Source organism: Lycium barbarum, chromosome 1 (genome assembly GCF_019175385.1).
Source record: "Lycium barbarum isolate Lr01 chromosome 1, ASM1917538v2, whole genome shotgun sequence".
In the NCBI taxonomy this organism is placed as follows: domain Eukaryota; kingdom Viridiplantae; phylum Streptophyta; class Magnoliopsida; order Solanales; family Solanaceae; genus Lycium; species Lycium barbarum.
Window position 1 is genome coordinate 873,231 of NC_083337.1, and position 13,762 is coordinate 886,992.

The 13,762-nt window shown below is 33.5% G+C and overlaps 1 protein-coding gene across 3 annotated transcripts; it reads right to left on the minus strand.

Moving 5' to 3' along the window:
• Positions 1-363: 363 nt before the first annotated feature.
• Positions 364-5,765, minus strand: LOC132628062 (uncharacterized). 3 transcript variants are annotated; one of them, XM_060343766.1, is made up of 5 exons: positions 5,594-5,765; positions 4,492-4,920; positions 2,606-3,055; positions 1,487-1,796; positions 364-1,077 (listed from the first exon to the last, which is right to left on the minus strand). In XM_060343766.1, the coding sequence occupies exons 2-5, from the start codon at positions 4,897-4,899 to the stop codon at positions 941-943; spliced, it is 1,305 nt and encodes a 434-aa protein (XP_060199749.1). In that variant the 5' UTR covers positions 4,900-4,920; positions 5,594-5,765; the 3' UTR covers positions 364-940. The 3 variants fall into 3 exon arrangements, with proteins under 3 accessions (XP_060199749.1, XP_060199756.1, XP_060199764.1); XM_060343773.1 differs by having other exon boundaries at positions 4,492-4,923; XM_060343781.1 differs by having other exon boundaries at positions 4,492-4,930.
• Between the last annotated feature and the right edge of the window lie 7,997 nt (positions 5,766-13,762).

Below are 13,762 nucleotides of genomic sequence, written 5' to 3' on the forward strand. Positions count from 1 at the left end.
ATATATGTCCACTGGACCATTTAAAATCCTTTATAAGTTAAACTTTTATACAATGTATTGAAACTTTTATTCTATTTAATTCCCTAAAAAGTAATTACATGTAAAATATTTACCATAAGTGGTTTATAATTTAAAAATAAATTAGTAGAATATTGGAAAAGTTTAAATTACTCTGATGGTATAAATATTATTTATTATGGTATATAAGTTAAATCTTTTTTTAATATGTCAGTGCTGCTTTATTTTTTTGGTCTCCCATATGATGTTTCGACATGGGTTTTGAGGCCCGAATAATCTGAATTTGATCCGCATAAGACGATTAAAGGGAGAAGCGCTCCCTATCAGAATTTTCTTTGCTGCTGGCATAATTTGTTCTAATGGAAATCAATCACGGGCCACAAGTACCTCAATTTAAAATCATGTTTGCATACACAAAATCCAGAAGTAACATGACATAACAACATATTTCCTCAAATAGGTGGCATCAGAACTACAACTCATCCTGATAAGTTATTTAGCAAGCAAACATGCAAATAAAAGAAAGAAAGAATATGATATCAGAAATGATACAAAAGTTAGATCAACAAATAGATCTATGCATATGCTCGTCTTCTAAGAAGGGCTCGGACCTATGAACAGAATAACACAACAAAATGATGAAATGAAGCAGAATGAACAAGAGGCACCGGAGGAAAAGGATTGAGAAACTTGTAATTTGTGTTTGGTTAACTTCTGCCAACTCTCTTATATGATATCTTTAAACTCCAACAATTGCACAAGTCAAAAAGTCCGCTTTCGACTGTGTATGTTGCTCGGACTCTTCAAGAATATCAAACTGGTGCGTGTCGAATCCTTCAAAAGTAGTGCAGTTTTAGAGGATCAGTCACGGGTGCGACAATATTCTTGGAGAATCCGAGCAACATAAAGTGTAGCTAATGATTCAAGAAATGCCAATGGTTTTCCCAAGCAACCAGAGCACCAATGAAAGTTCTATCCCAAATATTGTGTGAATAGAACTTCTATCCAGCATGAATCCATAAATTGTTACTCCTGCTCTGTTGTTCTCAAAATATGTCACTGCAACACGGTTGTCAAAAAAAAAAAACTACCATTAGATGATCTCTAGCTATGCATTAATACAAAACTTCATAGTAATAAGATTAAAGTTATATCCACTGATAGATTATCAGTATATTTTAACATGAATAGTTATATGGCAGAGCTTGGGGGGGGGGGGGGGGGGTAGGAAGCAGGTTCCGAATCCCATTTGTCGGAAAATCACACGTCCAATTTTGTTTTTATTATGTATATATAATTGGTAATGAACCCCTTATTAAAAATTCTGCCTGTGTAATAGGTAATTTAACTTGATGGTGCAAACTTATTATATCTTGTCGGTGTACAAAAGTTAAACTCATAGTAATAATAGTGCTCACTTTTTCAAGGGAGGAAATAAGAGAAAACAATATTAACCAGCATATCATACCTAGTGCCTGTCTTTTCTGGAATGAAATTGTGCTATAGGCAAATGCAGGGACAAAATTCGTATTATCCAACTCGTCTTCTTCATCTCCGACATCATCAGCGTCAGATGATCCTCCGGAACATACAGGGAAAACTTGATCACAGGTCACTCGAGTAATTGGAGTCCCAGCCTCAGTCGAATCAAATGAGTCTATTGTTGCGCACACATGCCACTTGGCTGCAAGGCACGTTACAGATTGAGCCTTGTGTGTTATTCTGGTTGCACTTCGCAACAGTATCATGAGACCAGCAAGAAGGCTGACAGAGCAAAGCTGCATATTAAGACGACAACATTTAATCACGAGTAACAGCAATAAGAGACAAATCAGGATGAGGCCGAATGGGAGAGCCAGGGGAAAGGACCTAAACTGCTAAACTGGAGGTCAATCGTCTAGGTACTCCCACTGTCTCAAATTATTTGCCATATTTTACTTTTACACACCACTTAAAATAAACATTAATTGGGAGCAATTTTTGACAACTTACCCTTATTTATTTCTTAAGAGATAATCAATATTCATGTGCCATCTCCCTATAATTGAGGTGTTTGTAGTCTTCAAGAACAATTACTACTAAGAGTAAAATGGAAAAAAATTAATATTGTCTTGAACTTCTAAAATGACAAATAATTTAAGACAACTATAATTAAAAATCACAACAAATAATTTGAGACAGAGGAGTACTTTCTTGGTTTCATTTTATATGACAGTATTTGACTGAGCACGAATTTGAAGAATGAGAGAAAGAAAGATTATAGCTACATAATAGAAGTGCCCTTAGCATGCTAAAAGAGCATGCCATTACGGTAAAATGAGAAGTTTAAAGTTAAAGATGTACCAAATATAGAAAGGTGTTGTTCTTTTGGAATAGATTAAAAATCAAAGAGTGTCATATAAAATGAAACGGAGGAAGTGATTGATTTGGTTAATATGCTCTGTCACCAGATATACTTAAGACAGTGAACACAGCATTAGTACCACAAATTCAGTGATAAGATCGTGATCAATGATCTAGTTCAAGATTCAAGTACTTACGTTGAATATAGGAAACAGTGAGAAATAAGAATGGTTATAAGGCATACCGCGAGTTCACCACTTTTGTAGATATGAAGATCTGCAGTAGAGCGTGTGGTCATGAGAAGGGACGCGAATTGACTTGCTGTAATGAACATCAATGCCCACAAGATGAAAGACCGGTACCTATGGCTAATAATCCTCAAGTGCCTCCTAATTCTAAGGTGCTCTCTCAACACCGATTCAACATCCGAATCTACATGAAAGAACTGTGCAAAATCTTGTAGTCGGAGGATTTGGAGGTAACATATCAACCGGAAAAGGATACAGACTAGGAAGAACACGACCGTCCTGTAAAGCCAAGAACTCAGCTCTAGAATACATGCGACTGTGTCACTCACAACGACATTGCCCAAGAAGGGAATTCGGGTCCCACCGGAACTGTACCACCAAATCTTGTACGCGCATTCAACAGCAAAACATGGCAGGACAAATGTGAATAGGATCTTTAGTGAGCTCTGCATTTTGAGAAGAAGAATTGTTGTTACATCATGTTGTTCAAGGCATATAACTTGCCACCTAGCTACCAAATACTGATGAACATGTCCAAAGATGGATTAACGATTTTAAGTTTATGGGTTCATAATTCTAGAACGGGACAACGACTGGGTTCGATATAAATAATTTGTACATATTTAAATGAATTTCTTTACACAAATATAACGTTTAAGCTAAAGCTACTAACACTTAAAGTTGATCAATAGTCCATCCTCTCAACTTATATATAAACACGCTTTCTATTTCAAAATACCTCAAATAATCGGATACAATTCTACTGATGATATTGTCCTTTGTACTTATCAAAACTTTTAAGAATTCATTTAACTATTCAAATTTTAAATATTTGATCTGTTGTTTTCTATCAGACTATTTTTCAACAATTGCTTCTTCTTTTTTTCCATTAACGTAAAAGCCAAATCAAAGTCTTAAGCACGGTTTATTTTCCCACCATCATGTTTTAAAAAAGAATAGAGGAACAACAATGTATGATCCTCGAAAATGTTTAGCAAATTTACAATTCCAATGGTAAAGAGAGTTTAAAAAATAAATTTAACTTGTATACATTCAAAAATGCAAAAGAATTTTTACACTATTAGGTCATTTAAAAGAATAATAACACATTATCATCTATAATAAGCACGATTAGTAAACTGAAAGAGCTAAAAAATTTCACTAGTCTACATAAGTTCAATCCAAAACAAAAAGATAGTAGTCATATCTAAATCAAGCCATGAAATTGACCGACAATATAGCAAAGGTGGAAGTGAGAGGAGAGAAAGAGGATTTAAGTTATATACAGATAATGGCGGAGCCAGAATTTCCACCATCAGCATTCAAAATATAAGAAAATAATCCAAAAGGATTCAACATCTACTACGTATACATAAAAATAATTTTGACCTCCCATATACCATGTAATTTTCAGGCAAAAGAGATTCAAATGAACCCCTCGGGCCCCTAGCTCCGGCCCTGTACACGAACATTGTAAAAATTCTTTTACACTACTTTTTAACCGTTAGTTATGAATTGGCTAGATTCTCCTGGAACGCTAGCTAAGCTAATCATTTACCTCTAACTACCCAACAAGTGACGTCAAACGTGACTGTATAAATATGTTTTCACTATCCATGCATAAAACTCAAACTCAGGGAAAAAAAGATAAGTAAGAAAAAAATTACTCCCTTTTATGTGAACCTATTTGACTGGATACGGAATTTAAGAAAGAAGAGAACTTTTAAACTTATGGTGTTAAATGAGTCACATATGTTATGTGTGGCTATAAATCATTGCATAAAGGTAAATTGTTTTCAAATATAGGAAGGGGTCGTTCTTTTTTGCATAGACCAATACGGAAATAGATTCAAGTAAATTGAAACGGACAGAGTGTACTTACATTGAGTTGTTCAGTGTAGCATCTTCTAACTGTTTCACTTTCATCACAAAGCTTATCAAGGAACAAAAACCTCCTCAATCCATACTTCTTAACAAACCGTGAAAGACAAACAAATGACAGAGCAGCAACACAGCTAAGCGACAGCTGCACAACAGCATCGTACGGTCTACTGTGTGTAGCATCACAATCTCTACAAGCCAGAAGAAAATGCGAAAGGCAAGGTACGATAATGGCGAATAATACAAAGACGAACCATGAAAGACAAGCGGAATACGGGTCAGATTGGTCCACACACATCCATTTTAACCATGTTCTGAAACTGCGTAATTCGTCGTATGAGTTTGATATTGTTCGTTCTATTTCCTTGCTCTTGCTCTTGTTCAGTAAAGTTTCGTTCTTATCACCCATTCGTGCAAAGCTTATGGATTCCTGCTATAATCTTAAGTTAATACACATTAATAATTGAGATTACAGACTTAAATTCAAATATATATATATATATACATATAGGATCTATGCAAAAGTTATTAGTTCCTGTGAATCCCTATATTATACCACTACTAAAAAAACAGGAATTAGCTAATGGACAAATTCTGTTGCTAATCCTATTTGGCGACAGATGAACAACGAATTATCAAAAATTATGTTAGCTACGAGCAATTTAACAATGAATTAGCAACGAAGAATATAGTTAATTCTAGTTCTTTTTTACAGGGTACACTAGCTCCGCCTCTGAGTAACTACCCCACTAAATACTTTGGTAGATAACAGTTACTTGGTATCTCTGCTGGTGGTGGGAGGCATAGGCGGAGCTAGAGTACATGAAGGGGTCATTCGAATGCCCTTCGTTCAAAAATTATAAGGTATATAAAGTCAAAATTATATATTATGTATATATAGTAGGTGTTAAATCTCCTTGGCTTCTTTGTATGTTTAATTTTTATCTGGCTCCACCACTGGCGGGAGATAGTAAGTACTCATATAAAACTTAGTAAATATAGTTATCCGTACTGTGGTGATGGACGGTGATAGATACCTCGTAGAATTAATTGAGATGTGCATAATCTGAATGCTACAGTTTAAAAAAAATGGAGTATCATACCTGAGATGTGAGTTTGTGATCTGAAGCCCTTTACTGTTTATTAGAAGAAAACTCTGTTTCTTTAAGACAAAATTATGATTTTGAGGTGTAAAGAGAATGTTTGCTTTATGTAGGGAGAGAATAAGTGTGGAGGAAGGAAAAGAAGATTCTGAAGCTTTATTTTAAGCCAAAAAGAAGGAAAAAAAAAGGCAATGCAGACTGGCAGAGGACAGTGAGAACTAAGAAGTGTAGTATCCTTTTATAATGAAAAATTAATTTAATTACTAATGCCGTAGTGTTTCTGGATTCTTCCAATCACTGGCCAAATTAACTTGGCATCTGTGATTGAATTGGTGTCTATTACAATATTTCTCCTAACTAGACTACTTGTATCATACTTTAAAATTACTCTGTGTTTTGTAATAGTAGCATGTACATGTTGAATTGGTGTCTATTACAATATTTCTCGTAACTAGACTACTTGGATCATACTTTAAATTACTCTGTATTTTGCATAGTAGCATATACATGTGTGTTTTTTTTTCAATTTTATGTGGCACTATTTACTTTTCTTTCCAGTTTTTTCTGAAAAAGAAGATATCTTTCTATATTTAAAAATAATTTAATTTGAAATCTTTATTTTACGCTAAACGACATGTTCTTGTAGAAAAAATTTATCAAGGAAGCCGGGGGTAGGAAACTTGTATAATATTATGAAGGTGACAAATGGACTAGTTGGTCAAATTTGGAAGGATAAAAGTAGGTTAAATCAATAAATGTGTCATGATTCGATCAGTCTATAACTTATTTGAGTTAAAATGAGTTGCGTCACGATAAGTTAAATAGAGTAGAAATAGGGCTGCTACTCGCAGAAGGCGAATCCAAAATTTTACATCTATGAATTCAACCATTAAGGTCTATAGCATTTAACTTATTGTATTTTGAAAACTATAAATTTAATACTATATTTATTTTTTACAATATTTGTGAGTTCTTACGCATAAAACTATGTCACTTGTAAAAAATACTGAATTCAGATGAGTCAAATGTTATAACGCTATATCCTACGGCTCTATCTTTACAAAATAATCACTGTCATAAAGTTTTACATTTTATAGAATGAAATTAGACAATGTCCTGGAGTTTCCTGTAATATTTGAAACATAGCCATTTTATTAGTGTTTGATTCCAATTGCATAAAATTATGAGATGATTGGAGTGAAGAGTGTATTCTCGCAATGATTTGCTAGCCAAGGAATCTTAGGTAAGTCCCCGTGTCAACATATACTGGGTAACCAGGCTGTAAATATAGCACTAATTAAAATTGATTTGTTAGTTAGCCATTTTTTGTCTATAGTATATATGAAGCAATAAAAGATACACTTTCCAAATCATAGGCTTTAATAAGATGACAAATCTCATATATGCAGATCAGCAGCAGCTACAGGTGTACCAAGTTTATAGAGCAAACATGCGATTATGCATATGGCCAACCTGCCCATTTCCACTTTCATTATAACCACATGTGATGTCTACCTTTCTTCTCTTTATAAAATGCATTTGACATCTAATATTATGGGCTAACAGTTAATGAAATGGTGAAATTTTTGATGATTCGAGTTCAATTTTCAACAATAGAGTAAAAAAAAAAAACGATAAGTGATTTCTTCTCATTTATCCAGACTTTGATGGTAGAGATATTCGATATTTATATTCGTGGAAGATAACAAATACTCGGTGTGGTGACAGTGATAGAGCCAGAATTTTGATCACTAAGGAAATTCAAAAGATAAAAAAATATACACATGAAAAAACCAAAAAAATCAAAATTCAACATATAGTGTATACACGTACGTAGAAGAAAATTGACCTATCTATACAATGTGATTTTTAGAAAAAGGGGTGTCAATCGCCTTAGCCAATGGTAGCTCCACTGTTGCCCCTTCGTATAGTCGAGGAACACGTAAGGTGTCTTGAATACCATCACAATTGAAGAAAAATGTATATTGAGAACTAAAAAGAAAAGGGTAGTATTATATTATTAATTTATTATGCAGAGTTTTGTCATAAACTTTATTCTTGTCCGAATGACACCTTAATACCTATTTTAGGATCACTTTTTTACTTAGATTTTTCAATACACTAAATACATTTAAATATGAAAGTTTGTGGTTTATGGTACATGTCTTTTAGTTGCTAACCATATGATTTGTTTTAAAAAGTGAGAAATCATGCTTAAATCTACCTTCAAGAGGGAATAATGTAAAGGGAAGGGAAGGTAAAGAAATTTGGTAGCCGAAAGAGAAGGGGTTAGGTGGTACAATTCTTGGTAATCGAAGAACATTATTCTTTGATACATGTGCCACTTGTTTTTTTTCTTATTTGGTAAGGGAGCACCATTATTTTATCGTACTCTAAAAGTAAATATTGAGTGTAAGTAAGTTTTCTATTATTAATAAATATAGTATAGATCAACAATAATAATAACATACCAAGTGCAACATCACTGATGGGGTATAGGGAGGGTAGAGTGTATGCAGACCTTATTCCTGTCTTGAGAGGTAGAAAGAGGGTTTCTGATAGGCCCTCGGTTCAAAAAAAAGCATATGAAACCAGATCAAATAAGAAATAACGAGGAAGATGCAACCTTGACAAAGAACTATAAAAGCAAGAGAAAGCATTCTAAAAAAAAGAATAGTAACTAAAACAGACTACAAATACTATATAGATCAATAGACATTCTCCCCCAACTTTTACTTTAACAATCAAACTCCCTCCTCAACTATGAACAATAGACATTCTACCCCTTTTATCCTATGCAATGCCTATTTTATCCTGGACATTTTCAATCCTCTATCTATGTAATACCTTGTTATATATATATATATATATATATATTTATTTAAATTCATATTATAAGTACAATAATTCTTTTATAAATTTATCACAAAATGTAATGTTAGTTTTATGATTGATATTTTAAGACACACACACATACATTACCTGTTATTTTTACATATATATGTATATCTATACTTAAGTTTCACTTCTCCCTTATTCTCTATTGACAATATACAAACAAGTTTTGATTGTCATTAATGGAATACTTTAAATTACAATTTAAAATTCATTTATAATAAATAGATAATCTTTTAGGAATTTCTTATAGAATATACTTCTTTTTTTATTAATTATTTTGTATTACCTGCATTGAAAGATATTTATAAAGTTATTATAACATGTTATTTTTACTTGTATAAATAGATATTAGAGTTTTGATAATTATCAATTAAAAAAATCTTTTTCTTCTCATTTATTTCATTATAGAATGACATTAAGTTATATATTCAGCTAGTATTTCTCACTTTTCTTTTTCCTTCTCGAAATTAATATTTAATTTTTTATAGAATTTGCTACATAGATTAAAGAGATTTAAAAAATTATGATTTTAAATAAGTGAAGTACAAAAGACAAATTGATAATACAAGGGTAATATAAGAATTTCAAAAAGTCAATTAGGATAAAAGGAGGAGAATGACTATTATTCAAAGTTGAGGGGGGGGGGGGGGGGGGGGGTTTGATTTTCGAAGCAAAGTTGGGGAGTGAAAATCATTTTCACCCATTTGTTAATATCTTATTAGTAACTTTCGAGGAGTATGGCTTTCTTAATGACACCTTTAATTTTCAAATACGATTTCATCTTGAAATTGACGAGCTTAAACCGATCACATGTCACCATAATCTAGCAATAGTGTTGATTTGTTTGGCAAGTATTAAGTATATGTGGTCTTAATATTTGACATACCTAAGTGTTTAGGTAGCAGTTGTCAGAAGCTACCTACCTAAAATCAATTTTGTTAACTTTTGTGATGAGCATAGTCGCCACAATTGTTAGTTCACCTTTAATGAAGCAAGTTGTCACTGAAAATATTATTTCTTGTAGTGATTGTTACAAATAAAAAGAGAGAAGAAGAAAGAAACAATATTTTTGACTATTATTTGAGTAGGATTTTCTCGTTATTCCTTTTCAATAACCTCAGTTTAGAGGCAAGAAACGATGGCATTTTCCGACTACAATATTGGTGTTGAATGGATGGATTAAAATGAAACGTCGTAATTGTTATTTTCTTAATGGACGTGAAAAGAGTTATAGCAACAGTTAAAATGGTACGGAGGGAGTAACTTCTACACAAAGAGCAAAATTGTGCATAGTTCTTATAAATTTCAAACATTTACATACATTGAACTGCCTAACTTGTCAAGTCAAAATACGGTAAACATTTGAAATACCACGACAAAGAAAATTGTTGTTACATTGATTTTCATGGTTTATCACTAAAATTGTAGTTTGAACATCAAAAAGTTTAAACTACAAGAATTGAAGAAGCGGTCGCTTCCTTTCTTTTCAAGTAGTGACTATATTTTAAATACATTACAAGCGTTGGTTGTGTTTTAAACGTCCCCAAAAAGGCTACTAATGCACTTAACCCCAATAAATGGGTTGGACTATAACTCACTCAAATGTTTGTGGGTCAACATGTCCCGGTCATTTTGGGTTAAATAATCTTTTTTTTTTTTGGCGGATTGGCCTTCATTTGGGGTGGTCTTTAATTTTTGTCAATCAACTTGGTGGTCTTTAAGTTTTACCCCTCGCCTAACACTCAAAGGTTGTGGGTTCGAACTCCAGCTAAAAAAAAAAAAATCGCAAGACAGACTTTGCAAAATTCTGGCTCGCACAAGCAGAAATTCTGCCTGTGCCATGTAAATTCTACCTGAAGGACAAAATTTAAAGACCACCATTTTGAGGGGTAAAAATTAAAGACCACCCCAGCGAAGGGCAATCTTGTAGATTGACCTTAAATAATGCGTCAACCAAATTCACCTAATTCAATAGCTTTTTCCATGTTTCTTTTTTAAATTTATTTAATTACCAAACCAAACTAATAAAGACTTTTTCTATATTTATCATTACCATTTCACACAAACCAAGCTAAAAAAATTAATTTTTAATAAGTTGCCTCATGGGCCAATTTGGATTTATAGATGTCGTCCATATCGAACAGCTTTTAGATGGGCGAACATATGCTTTACTCAAAATGACCCACCGTAAAACAGGGTCATTTGGACGATTGTTCTTAAAAGGCACTGGTCTTAAATTTTTGTCCCTTAAATTGGTGCTCTTTAATTTTTACCCTTCGCCTGATACCTCAAGATCCTGGGTTTAAACCTCAGCCAATCAAAAAAAAAAAAATCGCAAGACAGAGTTTTGTATTCAGGCAAAAGTTAGGCCAGGCAGAGTTTTGTAAAATTTTAACTGAATTAAAAAAAAAATTGCCTTAATACAAACACCTATTATAAGGCAAAACTCTACCTGGAGGTAGAATTTGCCTCAAACTCTGCCTGAAGGTAGCAAAATTCTGCCTAATCATGTAGAGTTTGAGGCAAAACTCTATCTTGTAAATCCAAACTCTACTTTGCGAATTTTTTAAAATTTTTGACTATGCGTGCGTTCGAACCCGAAATCAAAAAAAAATTAGCGAAGGACAAAAATTAAAGACCACCGATTTGAGAGACAAAAATAAAAGACCAATGCCTCCGAAGGACATTCCGTACAAAAAAATGCAAAGAACATATGCCTAGCCCAATTCTCCCATGTGATCTGTCCGTAGGGTCATGGACACTTTTGACCTTGTCTTGTGCTGGTCTTAAATTTTTGCACCCCCTAACAAATAACTTTTTTCGGGAACATAAATTTATATTTTTGCATCATAATATCGTATCGCACAAGTTATGTCCTTAAAGCACTTATACCCCACTAGGCATAAGTTTAATTACTCACGGACCAAAAATAAGGACCAACACATTTGAAGGGCAATTCGTTCAATTTCTTCCTGTACGAATTGGGCAGATCATACCTTTATGAGCTAAAGTCCCATAGAATATAGAGATTCACAATGTGCATAATGGAACTCTATGGGAGAGGATTCCCCTCGCCATTATGTGAAGATGATTAGCAGTAAACCTCTGAGAAATTAACTGAATTGCAAGACAAACAACTTAAGCATTTCCATTGATAATGTTACCTTAACAATTAATATCTCATTCTGCTATTGTTTAGTGCCCTCATTTTTCAAGACATACCTCATACACCTTACCTTATACTTAATCTAATTTGAAAAAGACTAAGCCGGTTGACTGTTTTTTCCTCAAATGCATTCCTAAGTGTGTCGAGGTAAAATCCATCTTTTATATGGTGCAGCACGTCTTCACATACACTATTATCAATAAACCATAACTAATTGATGCACATTCTCACCTTAATTTAAGGTTCAAATTAGTTGATTGATCCTAAAGCACGTGCTAAGCAAAGCGAAGAGTATAACCTACACCCTGCTTCAGAGATTAAACATACCTCAAGCAAGCCTTTGATAGTTAGGCACCTTCAGCATACAAACTTCAACTCCTCAAAGTTCACAGTACAACAAAAACAAAATCAGAGTAACCCTAAAGTGCTGCAGGCACACAAATGACAGATTGAGGAACATGCATATTGGTCAAATACTAAGACACTTCAATTATTAGCACTGCAGTATCAAATTGTAGGTGATAGGAAACATTCACAAAGAAGCCCTGGGCTAAAAAAGTAACTTATGGTGATCATTTGTAAAAGAATGACCATGGCCATCAAATGATTAAATACGGTTTCTGTACTCCACACAACATTTTGTTGACTGCATAAGAAGTATTATCTCTTTGGCTGAAGACTAAAGAGACTTCTTAGTATTATCAAACAATCACTGCTTCACAACCTTCCTTGCTCACTATCAAACCAACTACAAATTCCATAAACATCACAAGGCAAGGCTACCAGTCTCCTTTTAGCATCTCATGGAAAACCTTTTGTGACCCACCTAGGCTTATACCCAAGAGAATGAACACCAAAAAGCTGTGTCAAAATGCTTTATATTTTTTAAAAAAGGTAAGCGAGCTATACAAATCAGACAATACAAATCACAGGAACCCCTCTGCACAAAAACAAAAAGAAGAATTCCTACTATGAAAGCCCTATCCTTATAAAGATACTATGAAATCTATCAAGCTATCTTCATCATTGACATCTTGTAAATAACATCAAAAGGCCAAAATTCATAAAACATTTGTATTTAGCTATTGTACACCATTCATCTTCCCTTCCAAACATCTGGCATTCCTTATATTCCAAAACATTGAATGACAGTTATCAAATTTTTTTTTTTTTTTTACGACAAGGGAACCCGCATCCACTACCCAAACTTTTGGGTGCGCACAGCGTAAACCCCGCTCCTGTGTAATAGCCCGCAAATCACACAGGAGAGGTAACCCGCACTAGGTAAGCCTTGTGCGACGAGCTCGATCCAAAAGGCGAATCTCCTGCTGTCGTAGCAGGGGGTTTCAAACCTGAGACCTCCATTATGGAAGCCCATGCTCAACCAACTGAGCCACCCTTGTCATCAAATAATTGCATGCTGCTTACTTTTAACACTTGATTTATATAAGAAATATATACTTGGCAGACAACAGATATTTCTAGCTTACTATCAAACAATCCAATCACAGACTTTTTTTTTCCTTTCTTTCTAAATGATCACAAACTTCACAAAGCTAAGGGTTCTATTTTAAAAGCTCAAGCAAAAGCCTTTTTGATGCATTTGCGCCATCGAGAATGAACCCCAATAAGCCATGTCAAAATACTATACTCCAAAAAATTATGGAATTTTATGAAACATCTAATATCCTTAACTACTACTATCACATCTCCAGCAAGAAAATAATTAAACCTTCAACTTACATACAAGTTCTCAACATATATATAACCTGTAAAAACACTCATATTGGAAATTAAAAATTATAGCTGATTAACACCAAAATCAAAACAAGCATATATGTCAATGAACACACATCAACTAATATTTCATTAGATGAATTCTTGATTCTTACATAAAAGTAATGAAAGAGTACACATCATCATATACTTCAACAAAACTGGAACTGAAAGTTCCCTCTCATCTTACATGTCAATGCACATAAATCTAGCTTTAACTGACAATCAAGGTTGGAGGACACATAATCAGATCAATTATCACACTGATCCATCTTTCATGAAATACCATGACATTAAATAGGATAAGTAAATTGAAGATCTAAAATCTC

Bases quoted from the DNA above. Each gene is read 5' to 3' on its own strand.
- LOC132628062 (XM_060343766.1), bottom strand. From the start codon at position 4,899: ATGGGTGATAAGAACGAAACTTTACTGAACAAGAGCAAGAGCAAGGAA. The intron at 3,056-4,491 runs GTAAGTACACTC...CTCAAAATGCAG, and splicing joins GCTACACTGAACAACTCAAT to AGCTCACTAAAGATCCTATT. The intron at 1,078-1,486 runs GTATGATATGCT...ACCGTGTTGCAG, and splicing joins CCAGAAAAGACAGGCACTAG to TGACATATTTTGAGAACAAC.